At 33.5% G+C, this 23,719-nt stretch overlaps 1 protein-coding gene across 1 annotated transcript; it reads right to left on the reverse strand.

Annotated features, from left to right (window-relative positions):
- Positions 1-6,332: 6,332 nt before the first annotated feature.
- LOC110617142 (ankyrin repeat-containing protein ITN1) lies at positions 6,333-22,721 on the reverse strand. The gene is made up of 7 exons (XM_021759755.2): positions 22,639-22,721; positions 21,048-21,395; positions 20,413-20,898; positions 10,120-10,269; positions 9,186-9,293; positions 7,755-8,182; positions 6,333-7,172 (listed from the first exon to the last, which is right to left on the reverse strand). The coding sequence occupies exons 2-7, from the start codon at positions 21,391-21,393 to the stop codon at positions 6,555-6,557; spliced, it is 2,136 nt and encodes a 711-aa protein (XP_021615447.1). The 5' UTR covers positions 21,394-21,395; positions 22,639-22,721; the 3' UTR covers positions 6,333-6,554.
- Between the last annotated feature and the right edge of the window lie 998 nt (positions 22,722-23,719).

Genomic DNA, 23,719 nt, shown 5'->3' on the forward strand with positions numbered 1-23,719 from the left:
GTTTTTAATTTTGGTTGTTTTTGTTAAGCTCTGCTTCTCTCTAGCTCAACTTGTCCGGAGTAGATGCTTCTGCATATCTTTGTGCTTCTCTAACTCTTTCACGTGTAGTAGCTAAACGACCAAACACTTGTCTGCTATTACCATCAGCATCAAATCTAAATTCAGCTCTCCTCCTAAATTTATATTTTTCTGTCTCATGTTCACCCGTCTCACCATTTCAATTTCAATGTTATCCTCCTCATCATCTTCGGTTCTATTTATATTTATAATTTTTTCTTCTAATTCTCTTTTATCTTTTTTTCTTTATCTATTTTAGCCAATTGTTATAGCCAATTTGATTAGATATATTAACCAAGTGCAACTTTAATTTTATTATTCCGCCCGTAACTTTTCTTTATAAATCATTTCTCTATTTTTTATTTTTTTTTTCTAGTTGGTGTCACAAACTTTCACCTCATATCATCGCTTGGTCTTGGTTTATCACCCTTTAGAGTAGAACCGGAACCAGAACCGAGATATTTTTAATGTATATATCTAATAACTCTTTATAAAAATTAAAAGATGTCAAATGTCAAAAATATAGAAGCAAAATATTTTTTTCATAATTAATATTTTAATTTTAACCTAACTCCATACATTAATTTCTATTTAACACAAATTATACAGATATGAAAATTTTAATTATCAAACTATAGGTCTTGGTCTACAAAACTATTATTAATAAATACGGTGTAAAATTTAAATATATAACTTTACATAATTGATATAATAATATAATTTAATTAAAATAATTTTTAAAAATATGATTAAATAACAAAAACCATATAATTTTTATAGATCGAAAAAATTCCTTAAAATCATTACATAATCACAGTAAATTTTTTAAAAGATCATGCTTGGAAGCAAACGGTTCAGTTTCGATCATTTAAGAACAGTCCAAAAGTAGACCGTCATTCATGATATTTAAAATTATTTAAAAAAATTTATTTTTCCCTTTATCCGACAGTCCTTTAAACTATGGTTGCAACGGCCGGTACATAATGGTAATGATTATTGTCGAGAATGATATAATAATAATGACTATTATTTTAACACAAATTTTAGTTTAGAGAGTTTTTTATTTTTTTTTACTGCACTAGGCTAGCTTTTGATCACTTTTTCCTTCTTAAAAAAACACTTCAATACGCAGCACAATAACTCAAAATTCAAACTAAATTTTCTAGTTTTTTCTTTCTTTTCTATCTAAACTTTTCTAAAAATTTTTCAATACAAATTTAGATCTACCATTAACCATCATTTCAAGTAAATTTCTTCTAAAAGGTGAGTTAATATTTTTATATTTTTAATTTTAATTGCTATATTCTTTTTATAATTTTTGTAGATTAAATTATTAATTTTGAGTTAAAATTATATTTTGAACTATTAATTTATTCGATCTATAAAAATTATATGATTTTTTTTATTTAAAATTTTAGACTATTTTTCAAAAATTATTATGAAATTAAATTACCGTATTTTATATTAATTTTTTATTTAATTTTTATGAATTAAAATGTTAATTTTGAGTTAAAATTATATTTTAAACTATTAGTTTGTCCAATCTATAAATATTGTATAATTTTTGTTAATTTAGAACTTTAATCCATTTTTTAAAAATTATTATGAAATTAAATTATTTTTAGTTGTTGTGTTTTATTTTTTTTTTATTTAATTTTTATGGATTACAGAATTAATTTTGGATTAAAATTATATTACTTTATCTCACTCAAAATTACTTTACAATTCTCTCGATTCTCGAATCTTGATTTTCTCAATATTTTTTTAATTTAAAATCATTTCAATTCTCTTAATATTTTTTCAATTTGACATCATCTCAATTCTTTCAAACTATTCTCCTTTTCTCAAAAACTCTAATTTTAAAAATTCATCAATAAGATTAGACATAAAAAAAAGGAAACGCAACTAATTTACCAATTAATATATATTTGATTTTTTTTTTAGATCTATAACTACTTGATGAATTATTTGATAATCAACTTCTTTTCACAAATCTAATAAATATTTATTTTTAGCATATAAATATAAATGATAATGAAAATGAAATACCAACTCGTTAATCCAATCGGATTGTAGTTCACTTCATGAAGATATTCACTGATAATGAAATTAAAGTGAAATGTAATTATTGCAATCTCCTATTTAAATTTTAAATTGAGGGTATATATAAAACTTTTCCAAGACATTTTTAAAGAAACATTCTAGTGAAGCAAGTGATGATACAAGACAGACTAATTTTAAATAATACCTAGTATTTTTAAATATTTTGATACTTTATTTAAAGGAATGAAACGGTGAGCATTTATGTGTTTTATTTACAATAAATTGAGAGTTTACAAACTTTTTCAAACTGCTTTATGTCCTCGATATAAAAAAGGATATAAAAAAAGTTCTCATAATTTTTTAAAGGAATGTGTAAAATCATACTATAATAAAACTAAAAATCAATTGATTTAATTGTTATTAAAATTGATAGACTTCTATCTGTTCATATTTTTGGACAGATTACTCATACATGCGAATTACTTGCTATTGAGTTTATAATGATTATATAATAAAAAAAAATATTTTAGAGTTTTTAATGAAAGAGACGTTATATAAAATATTGCATAATTAATTAAAAATATTTTACAAAAATATTCACTTACTTTTAATATTTTTTATATTGATGGTAATAATGATTCAACAAATACTGTTAAATCAAAAATTTTCATATAAGGGTTTTTTTTTTAGAGTAAATTTCTATTATTTACATGTGATGCAAATAATTAAAATATTGTAAAAAAATATTTTTCATGTTTATTCATTAACAGCACATGTATTTTTTATTAACATGCACATGTATTTTTAATTAAATATGTTAATATTGTATCTTCATTAAAAAATAATAAAGAAAATGATAAAATAAAGAATTGTATTAAAATAATAAAAATAAAATAACTTAATTATTTTAGAGAAATTCCAATAGTTTATTTTGTTGCTGCATTTTTTTTACTATAAAATTAAAATAGATAGAATTTATTATTTAATAGTAGACTATTATAATGCTATTAGTATTGAATTCAATGCATCGAAAATAGCAAATGAGATAAAGACAAAATGTTTTGGATATCATGAGTCTATAGAGTTGAAGCATCAATTGTGCTTTAAGGATCTTTGATCGGAGGAAATTTAAATAATCAACACAGATAAATTTCTGGAATTGCTAAGTATGTGGGTCAAGTATATGATACGGATCAGAAGAAAATCAGGAGGTATACCATGAGCCTCTATTCTATATATTCCTCCTTGATCCTTGTAGTAGAGAGAGAGCTTGCACACATAGGGGATGCAGCAAATAATAAATTTCAAATTAGAATTGGCCCATAGTAATAACTGCATTTACCTGTTTTAAGATATTCACTTTTACGGTGAGAAATATGTAATTTTATCACTTATATTCAGTGTTTGTGTCTTCTAAAAAAAAATTAAAAATTGTGATATACACTTGTCTTTCATCGGAGACTAAAACTAAATCCAAAATTAATTTAGTAAATTTTACTTATCATTTTTGAATTTACAACAGTATCATCTCTAATGTTTTGTTTATAACATAAAACTCTTTTGAACTTTATTTAGTTAACATAAAACTCTTTACAACTTAATTTATTTATTAAAAAAATTAATTTAACATATTTTAAATTGATTAAAAATAAAGTTAATAATTTATATACCCTTCATCCATCTCTTCCTTATCCCATGGATTAAATAGATCCTTATCCAACTCTCTCCCGCTAGATCTCTATCGCCAATTCTGCTGTCATTCCCACTAAGTTTACTCTACCTATGCACGCCTCCAGCCTCCAGCCTCCATCCTTACCACACAAATGGCAATAGTGTTAGCTCATCTCCACCAATTGACTTCGATCCAGTCTGACCTTTTATACTTCTCTTAGAGACATCCTCCCATAATTGTTAAATCCTATTGTTGCTGTCCTTATCTGTGGTTCCACCTACAAAATTTTCATCTACAAATAACTTATCCAGCAGGCAGCTTGGGTGTACCTCTAGCCTTCGTCTTTATTGCCATATTCATCAAGCCACTACTTTCTCTACTCTTTGGTTGCAATTCTCTATGTGCAATCTCGTCTCTTCTTGTATTCAATTCATTAGTCTTCATGTGATTCCTACTATTACCGACTAACATTGAAGCTAAAATTAGAGCCGTTCATATTAACGGCATCGTTCTCAACATTATTGGGAGAAAGTTGGACGTGAGTAGACATAAGGTAGTTGGGCTTGTCCTCGAAGGTGTGAGTGCCGAGAATCATCTTTTATTAAGTAATCTTTTTTAGGATGCTCCTCACACATAGATAACCATTCGGTTGTAAGGGAGGATCATTTAAGAAGATGAGTAATGAACAAATCATAAAGAAAATGAGTGTTCTTTTTCCATATTTTGTATTTGCTGATAGAGGGTCACTTGGATCTTTAGACCAAGGCCTTTAGTTAGTCAAATATTATATCTCAACCTATTCGAATAACCTAAGCGTTGTAGATCAAATGTTCTATAACTCTATATTATAGACAGTTAATATTACCCATTATAGTATCCTTTTCTGTGTATGATTTTGTATCCTCTCTCAAATACACTCGGTATTTATATTGACATGGAGCAATTAGTTTTGAATTTTACAGCAGACTTAGACTGTGATTAATTTTTGTATTTTCATTACTTTGTTTTGAATATTTTGGATATTTTTATAATTTTGCATATTAAGATTTTGTTTCTATTATAAATAAACTATCTTAACTATTAGAAAAACACTTTTCAATTTTTGAAAAATTTCAATAAGACTTTTAATTTTCTAGTCTATATTTTCTCTTATCTAAACGATATTGATTAAAACTCATGACGGAGTCTAAATAGTCAAAGACCACATATTCTATTTAGTATAATAAATAAGAAGCTTATAATCTTAATAATTAGATATATTATTTCCTTAATAATCAATTCTATTATACATTCACTCACGCAGTATTCATATTATAGAAATTAAATTCTATTATTTACTCAGTATTTATATTTAATTTTTTTTTACTATAGAAATTAAACAAATGATGTATTATAAATTTTAATTTTATAGAATTATGAATTCTAATGGATAAGTTACTAATATCATTATAGCATTCAAAACATTTTTAAACCGGGGTGAACCAAAATCTCTTTGAAATCATGACCATTTCAAACCATAACTAATTTAAACCAAAATCATAGTGAAACAAAACCCTTTTGAACCATGATGCTTGATAAACCTCAATGCCAACTTGAAATCATAATAAAATCGACTTGAACTAGCTTTTGATATAAAAATGATTAGATTTCGTCAGAAATTTTAAATTTTGGATAAGACGAAATAATAGAAACCAAAGACTAAAAACTGAAAAAGTCTTATTGAAATTTTTAAGAGATTAAAAAGTGTCTCAAATAATTAATGAAAGGTTTAGAAAAAATCTTAAAATGTAAAATTATAAAAATATCGAAAAAAATTATTACAATGCAAAATTAACCTCTAAACAGTAGAATTTTCGTTTCAAATTTTGTGACACACTTTCGGCTCTCATCATATTTTTAAAAGTAATGTGTCTTGAATTTTTTTTTTCGAAAAGTTATCGTGGGTTTTAATCGGATATCGACAACAAAAATTAAGTGTAGTTTGCCGTAAAAATTTAAAACTAATGCTTGCATAGGCTAATAATTATAAGATAAAACTAAACAACCTTGAGTTATTATTATTATTATTAGGAGGACATAAATAAGTTGATTAATTAATTTTGAATCTTTTAACTTTTTGATGGTAGGCTTAACATTACTTTCCATTGTGCTCTACGGGTGGCAGAATGAGATGAATGAAACTATTAATTTATACTTACGCATTCTTAAGAAAAAAAATGCAAGAGAGAAAATAAAAAATAAAAACGTGGCCCATAAGCTTTTCAAAACTTTGAAGGGCTCAAGTTCAAGATTTCAGAGTCAAACAAACATTTTGGAAAGTATTTAAAAGCTCTAATTTCATTGATATATACATACATTATAGTAGAATTTTTTTTTTGGATATTACAAGTAAAGAGTCCATTTAAAATTAGAATAAAATAGACATTAAACTAATTTAAATTAAATTTGGAATCAACTAAAATCATATTAATCTAAATTGAAATTAAATCAAATCAGAATTACAGTGAAATCAATCGATTCAAATTTAGAATAAAATTATTTAAGAAAATAAAATTCATTGAAAATTAACTAGTAAATTTGATTATATTACTATATATTTGACATTCACCGAAAGTTGACAAGATATGTTTGAAAATATAATAGAAGTGTTAGATTCTCTTTTATTTCCTTCGACAGATAACACGACAGATAAGAAAATTACATTATTCGGTATTATTGACATAAATAATCAAATGTTCCACAAGATTGCTAAGCAAGGCAAGCCCAATTCATGCAATTTCCTTTAGATATAATTGGCTGATCTTTTGGGTTTGCCAAAGAAGCTAAGGCGTTTGTGTTTGTGAATGACCATTTGAAAAAGGAGAGGAAATAGAACGAATATAAAGAAAACAACTGGTATGAAGGAAAGAATACTGAGTGGAATTGCAAGGATAGATGATTTCTTTTCTTCAAAGATAAAAATGCTAAAACCAAAAGCTATCATCATGGTTAAGGTAGAGAAGAAAAGAGATGAAAGACCAAATATCAATTTTCTGGGTAAGGTTTCAAGAAAATCTTCCTGTGCATATCGTGAAGCGAGAATCCCAAGGAAAATTAGCACAGAAGTACTAGCAGAGAACAATGATAATGCATTTGAAATTGAAAAAGCTAAGAATGGATCATAGCTTAACAATTTAGGAAATCCATTTTCATCATTTCCACCTGGAAATTGAAATGTTGAAGTAACCATCACACTAGCAACAAGAATGGCTACAGCCATACATTGTGCTACTGTGTTTTTTATCCATCTTTCACCTTCTTTCACCAATTCACTATGCTCCTTGACAAATAATGCACTTGGTGTTTCTCCATTTTCATTCACTCTCTCCTTGTACTTTGATGGTACGAGTTCCTCTATCTCCTGAAAAATAAATCAAATTTGTTATATATGCTTTGCTTGTAATAATTTATTTTGTAAGAAAAATAATTATTAAAATTTTTGAAAACTATTAAAACAATTACTATTGTTGAACAAGCTCGTAATAATGACATGAAACAATTAGTTCTAAATTTTACGACAAATTTGAACCGGATTTAATTTTTGCCGCTGACGTCCAATGAAAACCCACGATAGCTTTTCGAAGAGAGAATTTTGAGACACACAACTTTCAAAAGTGTAATAAGGGTCATAACCCATGACAATGTTCGATATGAAAATCTCATTTTTTATGGATCAATTTTGTATTTTAATTTTTTTTAAAATATTTTAGATATTTTCGTAATTTTAGACATTATGATTTTATTTTTATTATAAATATCGTTCTTTAACTATTAGAAATTCACTTTTCAATATTTGAAAATTTTCAATAAGATCGTTCGTCTTTCTACCTATATTTTCTCTTATATCGTTTTAATCAAACGATATTGATTCACAGTCTGACGACGGAGTCTAATTAGTCATTTATCAGATAATAATAATATAATAAAAAAGGATGAAAATTACCTTAAACCATTGTAGTTCTTTTTGCATTTGTAGAGCTGCACCAGGAAGTCGATCAAGTTGAGAGGAAGGTGGCAACTTGGCAGCCAAATGCAAAAAATTGTTGTTAAACACATCTCTCCAAATCACAATTGTATGCATCTTTGTACCCAATTCATAAATTATGTTGAAGATTTTTTCTTGGCGAAGTATGATTGCATAAGAAAATAGTGTTCTTCCCTTTTGATCAGCCCACCATATTACATCAGGATTAGAGTGGATTAGATCTTGAATAAATTCAATTAAACCACACTTGATTGCATCATAGATTACTTGATGCAACCCAACTTTCTCAAGCTCTTCATTGCTTAATCTTGGCATTTCCTTGAAAATCAACTCCAGGAGTTGTCTTGCTTTGGCATGTTTTGACTTTAATTCTCTTAAGCTTTTAGCTTTAGGAAAGAGATTAAAAATTAAAATAGAAAACATTTATTAACACAATAAAAACTAGAAAGTCAATCTAAATATTAAAAGTACAATTTATTAACACAATACAATAGATTTAATCACTACTTTATAATAAATCTAAGAAATCGGCTCATATATATTAAATTATATTGTCTTAATATAAATATAAAGTAGCAGTTTATTTAATTTTTTAAAATAATAAAAATTACTGTTAAAATTATAATTGTATTAAGTATAAAATAATATATCTACTTATTAAAATATATTAATATATACAATAAAAAAATTAAATTTTATTTACAATAATTTTAAATTGCTGCTAAACTGTAGCCTTAGTAATATTAAGATAATAATTTTATATCCGCTCTGTCTAAATTCTAAAATATAATAATAACTCACTCTTAAACTGTTATATAATAAAATATAATATGTTATGACGTTATTATATATAATAAATAATAGAATTTTAAAAAGTAAGAGTCTTAAAGTTTATCAGTATTAAAACAATAACTTCATCATTGTTAAGATATTGTTTTTTTAAATTCTAAAATATAATACTAATTATTGTTAGTATAGGTAAATCATTTGATTTTGAATATGATATATATATAAATTTATTTATTTTTATCAAAGTATACTATTAATTTTAGATTGTAGACAAGGCGGCAACAAAATTATCGATTTTAATACTACTAATGTAGCAGTTTGACAGCATATGAAAATTATTAAAAAAAATTATTTTTTTATAATATATAATAATATATTTTAATAAAAAAATTCATTTTATATTTAATAAAATTATAATTTTTATTTATTATCAAAATCGATATATTATACTCAGTATCGAATAAACTGTTCCTATTGATATATAATTATTTTAAATTTATTTTTTAGCAGTAGTTGATTTCATTTTCACAAACATATATTGAGTATGAGACATACATAGTATTGAAATAAAGACATGGAAGATTAGGATGTAGCACATACTTCTTTGCAGTATGAATCCCTTCTGACTTGAGTATGGCCAATAGGGCTTATACACATTCTCCTCATCACTTGCCTCTTGAGAAGGCAACTCATTTTCTTCTCGAATACCTTGTAAATGTAAAAAAAAAAAAAATAAAAAAAATAAAAAAATTTAACATTTTAATTTTCAAATTAATTAATCAAAACTATCTTCTGTTTCTATTTTAAGAATTTGTCAGATTAATGTGTTTTACTTAAAATTGACAAAACAAATAAGGTCATGTAGGTTTAGATTATTTTGGACCTAATCTTTTTTCGGTAAATTAAATCAGTTATTTTTGTTACAAGTTGATTAATTCACAGTAAAACCTATAGAGTTATTTTACCAAAAGAATTTTAAGTTGAGTTTTTTTTAAAGAATTTACTATTTAATATTTATGTTATCAGGAAAATTATTAATTCTTCGTTTTGAAAAATATATTAAATCATTTTGACATTTTAAAAAATTTATTAATTATTTTTTTTATTAATTTTAATCATTAAATATTATAAAAAAATTTAAATTGCCCTCGATATTATAGGAACTGATTAATAGGCTTCTTACAAGTTTGATGGACCAATTAATGAGTTTTTTCAAACTCTATAGACTAAACAGTAAGAACTTAACATATAAAAAAATGGTGGGATTAATTAATAAAATTTTAAAGCGTTAATGATATTTTAATATATTTTTTAAAATTAAAAGATTAATTAATGAAGTTTTTCATAATATAAAAAATAAATAGTAACTTTTTTGAAAATATTACATTTTTTTTTCTAAAAAATGGTAACTTTAAATATTTAATATTTGTGTTTTGATTATTTTACCATCTCTAACTCTAATGCTACTTCTATTTTCAATATTTTTATAAAAAAAATTTTGCATGATTAAATGTGAAAGATAAACAATACTTACATGAGTAGAGCCATCGCTGCCAAAATTTAAGCTTGCTTCCACTTAGAAATGCTGAATGCTTATTAGCCAACAATGTGATGGTGTAGTTCTTATGGATATCTTCAATAAAAGCAAGCCTTGGATATCTTTTGAGAAGAATCAATGCCAAATCTTGGGTAACAAATAATAAGAAATTATATTGTCATACACAACAACTCATTTGAAAATGATATTCACACTATTCACAAATATTAACTTCAAATTTTTTTTATAATTTATTCTATAATAATTTTCACATTTAATCTATAAATATTTTTATTGTATTTTTAAATTATATCGTGAAATATCGATTGATTTAAAAAAAATTATAATTTAATTTATAACAATTTTCGCATTGAACCCACAAATACTTATATTTTTTAGTTATATTCTGAAATATCGATTGTTTGTCGAACTTGTAAATTGCATGAAAATAAGATATTCCAATTCGAGAGTTCAAAAATTCTATAAAATGTTTTAAATGAAAAAATATTACACTACAAGAAAATAAAAATATAATTATGATTTTTTATCTGTTAACGGTCGATCTTGATAATAATTTTAAACTGCTATCAAGCTATTATCTTTGTAATACCCGGCTAGAGTTCGGCGTCGGAAGTCCTGTAGTCCGGTGGATTTTCTGATGTCGGAATCCTCTGAAAGGGTACGGATTATGTTTTCTTATGTTTTGCAAGCGTTTTCATGTTTTAAAGTGTTAAAGAAGTAAGGTTTTGCAAGAAAAGAACCAAGGCAGAAAAGCCAAGGTTCGGCCTCCGAAGGTGACTTTCGGCCGCCGAACGTGCATGACATTCGGGTTCTCATTCGGTCGCCGTAGTTGGTCTGGCCAGCCAACTATAAAAGACTCTAGGTCGGTCAAATGGATAAGATTTTCTTTCCATTTGCACGAGCTGAGGTGAGACTTGATCTTCCTTGAGTGATTTATGTGTTTTCTCAAATCTTTCATGGTTTTGATGGATTTTCATGTGTTTTTGAAGTTTTTGAGCCAAAGAGTAAGTTTGGAAGCTTGAAGAGTTTGAGAGAGGATTTCTCCATATCTCCACGTAGGGATTGTTCAATCTCTTGTTTGGAAGAGGTAAGTGAAGATCCTGAACTTCCTTTCTTGATTTTGAAGATTTTATGGGAGTTGTTTGGATAATTATGCATGTTTAGGTTAAGGGAGGTTTTTGAGGATTTTGGTGCATTAGCATGGTTAAGTGTTGTTTGATATGTTTGTTGGAGGTCTTAGGAGAGGTTTAGACCTCTTTATGCATGTTATATGGTATATGCTAGTTGGGAGTAGTGGTTATGCATGTTGGCTAGGTTTTGGGTGAAGTTTGCATGAAACAGAGCAGGTTTCTGCCCAACGGGCAAAACCAGGTTCGGCCGCAGAAGGAAGGTTCGGCCGCCGAAGGAAGGTTCGGCCGCCAAACCCCTTGTGGAGGCAGTTTCGGCTGCCAAAGCTTGCCTCCGAACATTTGGACTTTCGTCTCTGGAGGCAAGGTTCGGCCGCCGAAAGTGCCGCCGAAGGTTGAGTTTCGTCTCTGGACGAGACTTTCGGCTGCTGAAGGTGCCGCCGAACATGCATGAGTTTCGTCTCTGGAGGGGAGTTTCGGCCGCCGAACCTGCCACTGAAAGTGCCCTGTCCAGCTTTCTTTTGCATGTTTTATGTGATTGTTCTAGGATGTTTTAGAGGGTTTTTGGGGAGTTTCTTAGAGTTGTTCTTGAGTTAGTTTGGTCCCCTCATTTCAGTCCACCTGTGTAGGAACGGACCAGAGGAACCAAGGAGTTCAGCAGTGAGCACTGCTTCAGAACCTGCAGAGTCAGTACAGAGTCAGCCAAAGGTGAGTGGAACTGAACTAAAGCTTTGAATATGAGAACTCAAACATTTTTAGCATGTTTCATGCATCATTTATGCCATGTGTACAGTATTGCATTAGTGAGCACGAAGATATTGCATTAATCAATGCATGTACAGATCGGGCGTAGCTTGGATTCATTAGCCCCCTAAATGAAGACCTGAGGAGCCCTGAAAGGGCCGGGCACACGGTACCATAGGGTGCTGAATGAAGACCTGAGGAGCTCCTTCGCGGGCCGGGCAATGTGGGGGAATTTTGAATTAGTCCGTCTGAGATTATGTGATTTACTTGTGTTGTGATGCACTCCATGAGATCATGTTTTATAACATGTTTTATATGTACTACTCACTGGGCTAGTATAGCTCACCCTCTCCCTTAACCCCAGTCTTGCAGGTTCAGAGTCCAAAGAAGTCAGCAGGGTACAGATAAAGAGAAGAGTTATGTAATAGCTAGTGTGGACATGTAATTGTAAAAGATAGTTTATGTTGTTTAGATGATGCTTGACCATATGAGTTGTAATCCCTTTGGTATATACATGGTCTGTTATGAAAATGATTTTGTTGTATATGAAAAACCAAGCTTAACAGTATATGAGTTGACCCGCCTAGAGCAAAGATGAGAGCTCTAGCAGGGGTTTTACAGTACAGAGATAGAATATGCACAGGTTAAGCCTTGGAACAGAGATAAGTTTTAATGGTTACTGAAAATGTATGATCATGTATGGGATTTCACAGGTACACAGAGTTCACAGCAGGCTTGCTACGGGTCCCGGCGGCCTTAAGCCGATTTGGATCCTAGCGCTAGTAGCAGTTCAGTTTCCGGGCTGTTACAGATTGGTATCAGAGCCCTAGGTTCATATGGTCGGACCTATATAGCAGAGTCATGCTCATAGAGGTCATAGATGGTCAAGCACCATAAGAAAGCATGTCCATTAGGATAGGATGTCAGTCCTGTCTAGCTAATGTGTGAAATGCTATGCTTCATGCATGTGCCATATATGTGCTGTGTGGTTCTGTTGCTCATGTGCTATGTTATGTGTGTTGTGTTCCAGAGAGTGAAGATGCGAGGAACTCATCGATCTGCGAGATTGACTGGAGTCCTACCAAGAAGTGAGGGTACAGCTGCTCGTCCTCCTGCATTGCCAAGGGCAAGATCTCACAGGTCAAGCAGGGAAGGAACGTCACGAGACCCTAGAAGGTCTTCTGACGAGAGCAGAAGAGGAGTAGATAGAGGGGGAAGATCAGAGGAAGACAGAGAGGCTATGGATGTTGGTCAGAGCAGAGATGAAAGTATGGGTATAGGAAGGTCTGAAGAAGGTATGGGAGAGTCCCTAGGAGGCGCACAGGCCTGGGTATAGGAAGGTCTGAAGAAGGTATGGGAGAGTCCCTAGGAGGCGCACAGGCCTCGGGGTTTAGCTATCCACCCTTTCCACAGGGCCCGGGGTATCCGATGGGAGGTACGTCGGATTTCTCCAGCTTTGCCCCATATCCACCTTATATGCCATATATGCCTTATCCTTCTTTCTACCCACCATATCACATGTATTCACCCCCACCTTTTCAGCCAAGTCCAGCACAACCTGAACCAAAAGAAACAGTACCTCCACCACCACCAGAACCTGTAGCCCCTGTTGTTGAAGCACAACAACCTAGTTCATCAGGGGGCCATAAGGTGAAGATGACCGAGTACTTAAAGTTGGATGCTCCTAAATTCAATACAGGAGATGATCCCTTTGAGTACCTTAGTGCAGTCAGAATGATAACCAGTGAGTTGGGAGCTGATGAGAGCAGGGCCATTGAGATGGCAGGGTTCACATTAAAGTGCAAGAAAGCTAGAGAATGGTTCAAGAACTATGTGGACCCCAGAATAGACAGCATGACATGGGAAGAGTTCGCCAATGAGTTCGCAGGGTGGGCTTTTCATGACAGTTCCAGGGAGATGAAGGTTGTCGAGTTCGAACAGCTGAGACAGACAGAGGAGATGAGCGTTGATGAGTATACAGATAAGTTCCTGGAATTGTTACCATACGTAGGTCAGGCGTATGATACGGATCAGAAGAAGGCAAGGAGATATGCCACAAGGCTTCACCCCAGGTATTTCTCCTTGATTCTTTCAGCAGAAAAAGAGAGTTTCCACTCCATTGTGGATGCAGCCAGAAAAATGGAGGCGAGTGCCATCATACAGGGAACAGGAAAGCAGCAGGTGGCACAGTCTTCGGGTTCTAAGACCCCCAGTGCAGCAGTGTCTGGCAGCAGAAAAGGAGAGAAGTTTAAGTCCAAGAGAGGCAAGTTCTGGAGCAGGATTAAGTCAGGACTGGGAATGGGAAGCGACTCCAGCTCTGGCACAGGCAATCCAGTCTGTCAGAAATGTGGGAAACCACACAGAGGAGTTTGTCTGATGGGATCTACCGCCTGCTATAGATGTGGGCAAGAGGGACATATTGCACGAGAATGTCCCCAGGCGACCTTTATGGCACCATCCCAGCAGATGACCTCAGGCAGTGTAGCACAGCCAGCAGCTTCAGCCGTACCACAGAGCAGTGGCAGAGGTAGAGGAAGAGGGTCAGCCTCTTCATCAGGGATGGGTTCCCGAGGTGCAGGTCCGTCAGCCCCAGCACAGATTTTCACCATGACTCAACAGGAGGCAGCTACATTGAACACAGTGGTGTCAGGTAATCTCATCATTGGGTGTTCAGAGGTGTATGCTTTGATGGACCCCGGTGCTTCTCACTCTTTCATTGCTTCTAGAGCCATAGAGAGGTTGGGTTTGATAGTCTCTGAGTTAGAGTGTCCTCTCTGGGTCAGTGGACCTAGATGTGACCCATCATTGGCAGAGTTAGTCTGTCAAGTCAGTCCAGTGTGTATAAAGAGTAGATACCTTCCAGCTGACCTTGTGGTTCTAGAGTTGGCAGATTTTGATGTCATTCTAGGGATGGATTGGTTATCTACGTATAATGCTACCTTGAACTGCAGGGACAAGGTAGTCAGTTTCAGAGACCAGGATGGGTCAGAGTGTGTCTTCAGAGGAGACAGGAGAGAGACACCTAGAGGTTTGATATCAGCCCTTCAGGCTCGTCGGTTGTTGAGGAGGGGTTGTCAGGGGTTCCTAGCTCATGTGAGAGAGCTAGACATGCAGGTTAGGGAACCATCCTCAATCCCAGTTGTTAGCGAGTTCCCAGATGTGTTTCCTGAAGAGCTTCCAGGACTACCACTTGTGAGGAAAATAGAGTTCGAGATAGAGTTAATGCCTGGTACGAGACCGATCTCTATTCCTCCCTACAGGATGGCACCAGCAGAGCTGAGAGAATTGAAAGAGCAGTTATAGGAGTTGGTAGACAAGGGTTTCATCTGCCCGAGTACCTCACCTTGGGGTGCTCCAGTCCTATTTGTCAGGAAGAAGGATGGACCTCTTAGACTTTGTATCGATTACAGGCAGTTGAACAAGGTCACTACCAAGAACAAGTATCCTCTACCTAGGATCGATGATCTCTTCGACCAGCTGTCAGGAGCAGGATGTTTCTCTAAGATAGATCTGAGATCCGGATACCATCAGTTGAGAATCAGGGAAGAGGATGTACCTAAGACAGCTTTCAGGACCAGATATGGGCATTATGAGTTCCTAGTAATGCCGTTCGGGTTAACGAACGCCCCTGCAGCATTCATGGATCTCATGAACAGAGTTTTCAGAGAGTACCTGGATCACTTTGTGATTGTCTTTATAGATGATATCTTAGTGTACTCCAGGGATGCAGAGGAGCATGCCCAGCATCTGAGGATAGTCTTGCAGACTTTGAGGGAGCATGGCTTGTATGCTAAGTTCTCTAAGTGCGAGTTCTGGCTGAGGAGCATTTCTTTCTTGGGGCATGTAGTATCAGATGAAGGTATAGCAGTGGACCCCAAGAAGGTAGAGGCAGTAGCCAACTGGCCTACACCCATGACAGTAACAGAGATCAAGAGTTTCCTGGGTTTGGCAGGCTACTATCGGAGGTTCGTTCAGGACTTCTCGAAGATTGCTGCTCCGATGACCAGACTGACCAGAAAGAACCAGAAGTTCATATGGTCAGAAGAGTGTGAAGAGAGTTTTGAAGAGCTGAAGAGACGGTTGACTTCAGCACCGGTGTTAGCTCTGCCGATCAGTGATGAAGACTTCACAGTGTTCTGTGATGCTTCCCGAGTGGGATTGGGTTGTGTGTTGATGCAAAATGACAGAGTAATAGCTTATGCTTCTAGACAACTGAAGAAGCACGAGCTGAACTATCCTACACACGATCTGGAGATGGCAGCAGTTATCTTTGCACTCAAGATGTGGAGGCATTACCTCTATGGGGTAAAGTGTGAGATCTACACAGATCATAAGAGCCTGCAGCACATCTTGAGCTAGAGAGAGCTAAACTTGAGGCAGAGACGGTGGGTAGAATTGCTCAATGATTATGATTGCAAGATCCAGTATCACCCGGGTAAGGCTAATGTTGTAGCTGATGCCTTAAGCCGGAAGTCACTCGGCAGTTTATCCCACATTACAGCAGAAAGGAGGCCGGTGGTGAAAGATTTCTACAAGCTCATGGAAGAAGGGCTGCAGTTAGAATTATCTGGTACTGGTGCTTTGATTGCACAGATGAGAGTTACTCCCGTGTTTCTTGAGCAAGTGGCTCTGAAACAGCACGAGGACCCTGAGTTAGTGAAAATTGCCAGGACTGTTCAGTCAGGCAACAGTGCGGAGTTCAGATTTGACAGTGAGGGGATTCTTCGTCACGGGAAGAGGTTATGTGTACCAGATGACAGCAGTTTAAAGGAGGACATTATGAGGGAAGCTCATAATGCAAGGTATAGCGTTCACCCTGGAGCCACCAAGATGTATCAAGATCTGAGAAGAGTGTATTGGTGGCCAGCGATGAAGAGAGAAGTGGCACAGTATGTGTCAGCCTGCGAAACATGTCAAAGGGTGAAGCTAGAGCACCAGAAGCCGGCTGGAATGCTTAACCCACTGCCGATTCCAGAATAGAAGTCGGAGAATATAGCGATGGATTTTGTAGTGGGGTTACCGGCGACGTCCAACAGGCTAGACTCCATATGGGTGATTGTGGATAGACTGACTAAATCTGCTCACTTCATTCCAGTTAGGAGTAACTATTCTGTGGACAAGCTAGCGCAGGTGTATGTAGAAGAGATAGTAAGGCTGCATGGAGTTCCTATGTCAATCGTATCAGATAGAGGACCTCAGTTCACCTCCAGGTTTTGGCGGAGTATGCAAGCTGCTATGGGCACGAGGTTGGATTTTAGCACGGCTTTCCATCCACAGACAGATGGTCAGTCAGAGAGGACCATCCAGACAATAGAGGATATGCTCCGAATGTGTGTGTTAGACTTTGGCGGTTCTTGGAGGCAGCATCTACCTCTGGTGGAGTTTGCCTACAATAACAGCCATCATGCTAGCATAGGGATGGCTCCTTATGAAGCTCTGTATGGGAGGAAGTGCAGAACACCTGTTTGCTGGGAAGAGGTCGGAGAAAAGGCTCTTGCAGGGCCAGAGTTAGTCGAGATTACCAGCAGATTAGTGCCTATCATCAGAGAAAGGATCAGAACAGCTGTCAGCAGACAGAAAAGCTATGCAGATGTCCGTAGGAAGCAGATAGAGTTCCAGGAGGGGGATATGGTTTTGCTGAAAGTGTCTCCAATGAAGGGCGTGGTTCGCTTTGGAAGAAAGGGTAAGCTAGCTCCACGATACATTGGTCCCTTTGAGATTCTGCAGAGGATCGAGAATGTGTCGTACAAGCTGGATTTACCGACAGCTATGGAAAGAATCCATCCGGTTTTTCATGTTTCTATGCTACGAAAATTTGTGTCAGATCCGGGCCAGGTTCTCAGTGAGCCTGATGTGGAGATCCTAGGAGATCTCACATATGTTGAGCAGCCAGTGAGGATCATTGACACCCAGATCAGAAAGTTGAGAAACAAGGAAATTCCGATGGTAAAAGTCCTGTGGAACCACCATAACCTAGAAGAGTGCACCTGGGAGACACGGGAGTCTATGCTCCAGCAATACCCATATCTGTTTTGAGGTTAGTTTTCCCCTTTTCTATGTGTTTATGTGCTTCGTGTTTGAGGAACCTTCGGGGACGAATGTTCTTAAGGGGGGGAGAATGTAATACCCGGCTAGAGTCCGGCGTCGGAAGTCCTGTAGTCCGGTGGATTTTCTGATGTCGGAATCCTCTGAAAGGGTACGGATTATGTTTTCTTATGTTTTGCAAGCGTTTTCATGTTTTAAAGTGTTAAAGAAGTAAGGTTTTGCAAGAAAAGCACCAAGGCAGAAAAGCCAAGGTTCGGCCACCGAACGTGCATGGCATTCGGGTTCTCATTTGGCCGCCGTAGTTGGTCTGGCCAGCCAACTATAAAAGGCCCTAGGTCAGTCAAATGGATAAGATTTTCTTTCCATTTGCACGAGCTGAGGTGAGACTTGATCTTCCTTGAGTGATTTATGTGTTTTCTCAAATCTTTCATGGTTTTGATGGATTTTCATGTGTTTTTGAAGTTTTTGAGCCAAAGAGTAGGTTTGGAAGCTTGGAGAGTTTGAGAGAGGATTTCTCCATATCTCCACGTAGGGATTGTTCAATCTCTTGTTTGGAAGAGTTAAGTGAAGATCCTGAACTTCCTTTCTTGATTTTGAAGATTTTATGGGAGTTGTTTGGGTAGTTATGCATGTTTAGGTTAAGGGAGGTTTTTGAGGATTTTGGTGCATTAGCATGGTTAAGTGCTGTTTGATATATTTGTTGGAGGTCTTAGGAGAGGTTTAGACCTCTTTATGCATGTTATATGGTATATGCTAGTTGGGAGTAGTGGTTATGCATGTTGGTTAGGTTTTGGGTGAAGTTTGCATGAAACAGAGCAGGTTTCTGCCCAACGGGCAAAACCAGGTTCGGACGCCGAAGGAAGGTTCGGCCGCTGAAGGAAGGTTCGGCCGCCGAACCCCTTGTGGAGGCAATTTCGGCTGCCAAAGCTTGCCCCCGAACATTTGGACTTTCGTCTCTGGAGGCAAGGTTCGGCCGCCGACAGTGCCGCCGAAGGTTGAGTTTCGTCTCTGGACGAGACTTTTGGCTGCCGAAGGTGCCGCCGAACATGCATGAGTTTCGTCTCTGGAGGGGAGTTTCGGCCGCCGAACCTGCCGCTGAAAGTGCCCTGTCCAGCTTTCTTTTGCATGTTTTATGTGATTATTCTAGGATGTTTTAGAGGGTTTTTGGGGAGTTTCTTAGAGTTGTTCTTGAGTTAGTTTGGTCCCCTCATTTTAGTCCACCTGTGTAAGAATGGACCAGAGGAACCAAGGAGTTCAGCAGTGAGCACTGCTTCAGAACCTGCAGAGTCAGTACAGAGTCAGCCAGAGGTGAGTGGAACTGAACTAAAGCTTTGAATATGAGAACTCAAACATTTTTAGCATGTTTCATGCATCATTTATGCCATGTGTATAGTATTGCATTAGTGAGCACGAAGATGTTGCATTAATCAGTGCATATACAGATCGGGCTTAGCTTGGATTCATTAGCCCCCTAAATGAAGACCTGAGGAGTCCTGAAAGGGCCGGGCACACGGTACCATAGGGTGCTGAATGAAGACCTGAGGAGCTCCTTCGCGGGCCGGGCAATGTGGGGGAATTTTGAATTAGTCCGTCTGAGATTATGTGATTTACTTGTGTTGTGATGCACTCCATGAGATCATGTTTTATAACATGTTTTATATGTACTACTCACTGGGCTAGTATAGCTCACCCTCTCCCTTAACCCCAGTCTTGCAGGTTCAGAGTCCAAAGAAGTCAGCAGGGTACAGATAAAGAGAAGAGTTATGTAATAGCTAGTGTGGACATGTAATTGTAAAAGATAGTTTATGTTGTTTAGATGATGCTTGACCATATGAGTTGTAATCCCTTTGGTATATACATGGTCTATTATGAAAATGATTTTATTGTCTATGAAAAACCAAACTTAACAGTATATGAGTTGACCCGCCTAGAGCAAAGATGAGAGCTCCAGCAGGGGTTTTACAGTACAGAGATAGAATATGCACAGGTTAAGCCTTGGAACAGACACAATTTTAATGGTTACTGAAAATATATGATCATGTATGGGATTTCACAGGTACACAGAGTTCACAGCAGGCTTGCTACGAGTCCCGGCGGCCTTAAGTCGATCTGGATCCTAGCGCCGGTAGCAGTTTGGTTTCCGGGCTGTTACAATCTTAATAGTATTTAGGCAATAATTTCACGATCTCTGTGTAAATAATCTTCAAACTTGCATTAACACACAGTAACTAGATCCAACTAGAACTTGAATCCGTAAAATTGAAACTAGAGATCAACCTAGCAGTGCTAAACTAAAACTTTATCAGTTTTTTGTATTAAAATAAAAAGAGAGGGGAAGAAGCAAATTTCATACCGTAGATTTCATCAGCAATCAAACAATTGAGAAGTGTGGCACCATTCTTGTCATTTTCGTGTGGAGCAAGAACTTCAAAGGGAGTATTATCCAAGAGGAAGCCAACAATTTCTCTATTACTGTATAAAGAAGCTGTAACAACTGGTAACTGTCTATTGTATTTATTTTTTATTTCAATCAAATCTTTATTCTTTTCCAACATGATTTCTGCCATGTCTGTGGATCCATTCATAGCAGCAAGAGCAAAGGCTGTGTTCCCAAAATGATTTTCAATTTCCAAATCTTCTTTGGTCATTATCTTGACAAGCTCTTTCACAATATCAGATTTTCCAGCTGAAACAGCTACATGAAGAGCTGTTTGGCCAATCAATGTTATTTTTGCTCTTACATCATTAGGGTTTCTTGACAATAATCTTTTTACTGTTGCCCATTCACCTTTCTCCACAGCCATGTATAAGGCGTTGTGTTTAAGGATTTTTCTTGTGTCTGTAACAAAGAGCATATTTATTAAAAAAAGAGCCTAACTTATGCTTTAAAATCCTTACAAGTAATAAAATGTCGTATGGCATTTTAACGATAATTCACAAGTAAATTTAGACTGAAAGATGAAATTTAATGACTCAATAGTAATTTACCTTCTTTATCGTAGCGCATGACTTTAACTTGTCTTTCAGCCAAATGATCCCACACAAATTTAGCAGACTTAATTTTGGCTGGATCTTTCATCATCAAATTTGAAAATATAATTTCATCACATGAAATTTGTATAGCATGTAAAGCTAAGGAATTCTTCTTCTCCCAATCCATATAGTTGGAAACATTTGTGCTAGGTTCAACATATTTTCCACTAACAACATCCCATAAGCCTTGCCCAATTAAGTAGTTTTTCAAGCATTCTTTCCAACTATCAAAATTGGCTTCTGTCCTCTTCTCATTCACTATAAATCCACTTAATGATGAACTTTTATTTGTTCCTTCCATCACTACAAAAAATAAATAAATAAAATAATTATGATATTTTATTGGTAAATAATAAATAATTTGATAAAATATCGGTACTATTTTTTATAATTTAATTGATAAATTTTATCATTATTTTTTATTTTTTATTTTTTCTTGTAGTATACACGTTTTTATTCTGAAATTTTAAAATTATTAAATTAGAATATCCTTATATTTTATAAAATTAAATTATTTAGTCATTTTATTAAAAAAATTATTTATTGTCTTGAATATTTATATTATTTAATCCTATAGTTTTCATTATGTGTATTATTTAGTTTATGTAATTTTAAACATTCATACTATTTAGTTTTTATGATTAATATTAAAATAAGTTTACTAAATTTTTTATAAAAAGATTAAAAAGTTTAATTTTTTAAATATTGAGATATTTTAATTAAGTGATTTTGAATAGAAATGAATTAATAAATTTTCTAAAAATTCAATGATGGGAGGGTAATTCTCTCTTTATTATTTTACTATAGGTTTATCATTCTATATAAACAAATAATGATAAAAGTATAATTAATGCTGCTTAAGTTTCCTAATAATGGAGTAGTCTACTAAATCATTAATTATAAAATTTAAAAAACCAAATTAGACTATCCAAAATAAAAATTAGATTATTATTTTGAGATGAAAAGTGTAGTAAACCAATAAATAACTATCTTATTTTTAAATTATGTGAAATAAAATTTAAATTATTATTTTGAGGCGAAAAGAGTAACGAGAGGAATAGTTATGAACTCGTGGGAGATTAGACTATAATTAAAGTTGAAATATTTTAATTAAATTTTAAAATATTAAAAATAAAGTGTAAAATATAAAAAATATATTAAAAAGTCCAATCGATTAAATCATATTGAATCAAATTAGTTTGATTCGATTTAATTTCTATTCAGTTCAATTTAATTTTTATAAATACTAAAATTTTGATTTATTTAATTAAATTTTGAATTTAGCTGATCGAATGTTAAACTCTAAATATTATAATAGTGATTATCCAACGTTCGTAAAATATTTTTTCAATAATTAAATAATACTTTTAAGATTGGATTCTAAAATTGACAAATAAAATAAACTCAGATTAATAAAGGTTTTTTTTTTTAAATAATAGTGTTCATAGCATCAATGTGTAATAAAAACAACACATAAGATTTCAAAAAAAAAATTAAAAATTAAAAATTATACACATGCACATTAAAGAAGCAAATATGAGCATACCAAATTTGAGGTCTCTTGGATTTTGAGAAGCTTATTGCTAATTGACTTTCCAATGCAAAGTATGGAATGCAAGTGGCACTTATATAATCTTTACTTTTGAATGATACCTTGCCCCATTTGCCATTAATTATATGCTTTTTCTTTTATTTTCTTTTTAAATTTTTTTTATAATAATATAAGTCTTCTATGGTAATATTCATAGATATTTAGATACATGGAAATAAGGTTTAAAAATACTATAAGGATATTTTTTTATAAAAAAATAATTTTTATTGAAAATAAAAATTAATCTTACTGAAAAATAGAGTTGTGTTGTGATTGATTAAACCTATAAAAAAATGTGAGATAATTAGTGTCTATAGTAACTACTCCGACGCTCAAATTTGTAAACTGGAGAGAAGAACGAATATAATATAATGTTTTGAACTTTAAGAATAATTGTGTGAGACTAATGTATTTTTCTCTTTATAATCATTGGATTTATACTTTAAGAGAACATAGTTAATTATAGTATTTTTTGAGAATTTAATAATAATGTGACTGACTTGTTGATAAAGAATTTTGCCAGCTAATTAGTCGAAAATCCCATAATTATAGGTATAAAAGGGATCTATTCGATTGTAACCACTAACGGTAATTTCCTATAAAGATTTGACCTCTCCAGAAAATGGTAAATCTTGACGAAGAGCCAAACTAAGATGAGTCTTATTTTCTAGGACCGACTATTATTTGATTCGAGTCTTGCCACCTAATCTATCTTCTAGTACCAACATATGATTTTTTTAAGTGATTATTATATAATATTAAAAAAATATTTTATTTTTATTACGTCACTTTATTTAAAATTATTTTGTAATGTTTACAATAGGTTGAAAATATTGTTTTTATTTCAATAAAATATAGAATTAATGCTTAGACATTTATGTATTCCATATTTTATATTTACTATCTAATATAAAAAATTAGACAAGAAGTGGTAAAATCGTTGTTGTCCTTGAAAACAAGCAATGCCCAATAATTATTATTATTGTAATTGTCATTTTCCTCTTCAATTTTCTTCCAAAAAAAAAAGCTCTCTAAA

This window comes from Manihot esculenta, chromosome 6 (genome assembly GCF_001659605.2).
Source record: "Manihot esculenta cultivar AM560-2 chromosome 6, M.esculenta_v8, whole genome shotgun sequence".
NCBI lineage: Eukaryota > Viridiplantae > Streptophyta > Magnoliopsida > Malpighiales > Euphorbiaceae > Manihot > Manihot esculenta.

What these genes read in the sequence shown, in the direction of transcription:
- LOC110617142 (XM_021759755.2), bottom strand. Translation starts at nt 21,393, where the DNA reads ATGGAAGGAACAAATAAAAGTTCATCATTAAGTGGATTTATAGTGAAT. An exon ending in CATGCGCTACGATAAAGAAG is followed by an intron (nt 20,899 to 21,047) that starts GTAAATTACTAT and finishes TCTTTGTTACAG; the next exon opens with ACACAAGAAAAATCCTTAAA. An exon ending in GCAGCGATGGCTCTACTCAT is followed by an intron (nt 9,294 to 10,119) that starts GTAAGTATTGTT and finishes TACATTTACAAG; the next exon opens with GTATTCGAGAAGAAAATGAG.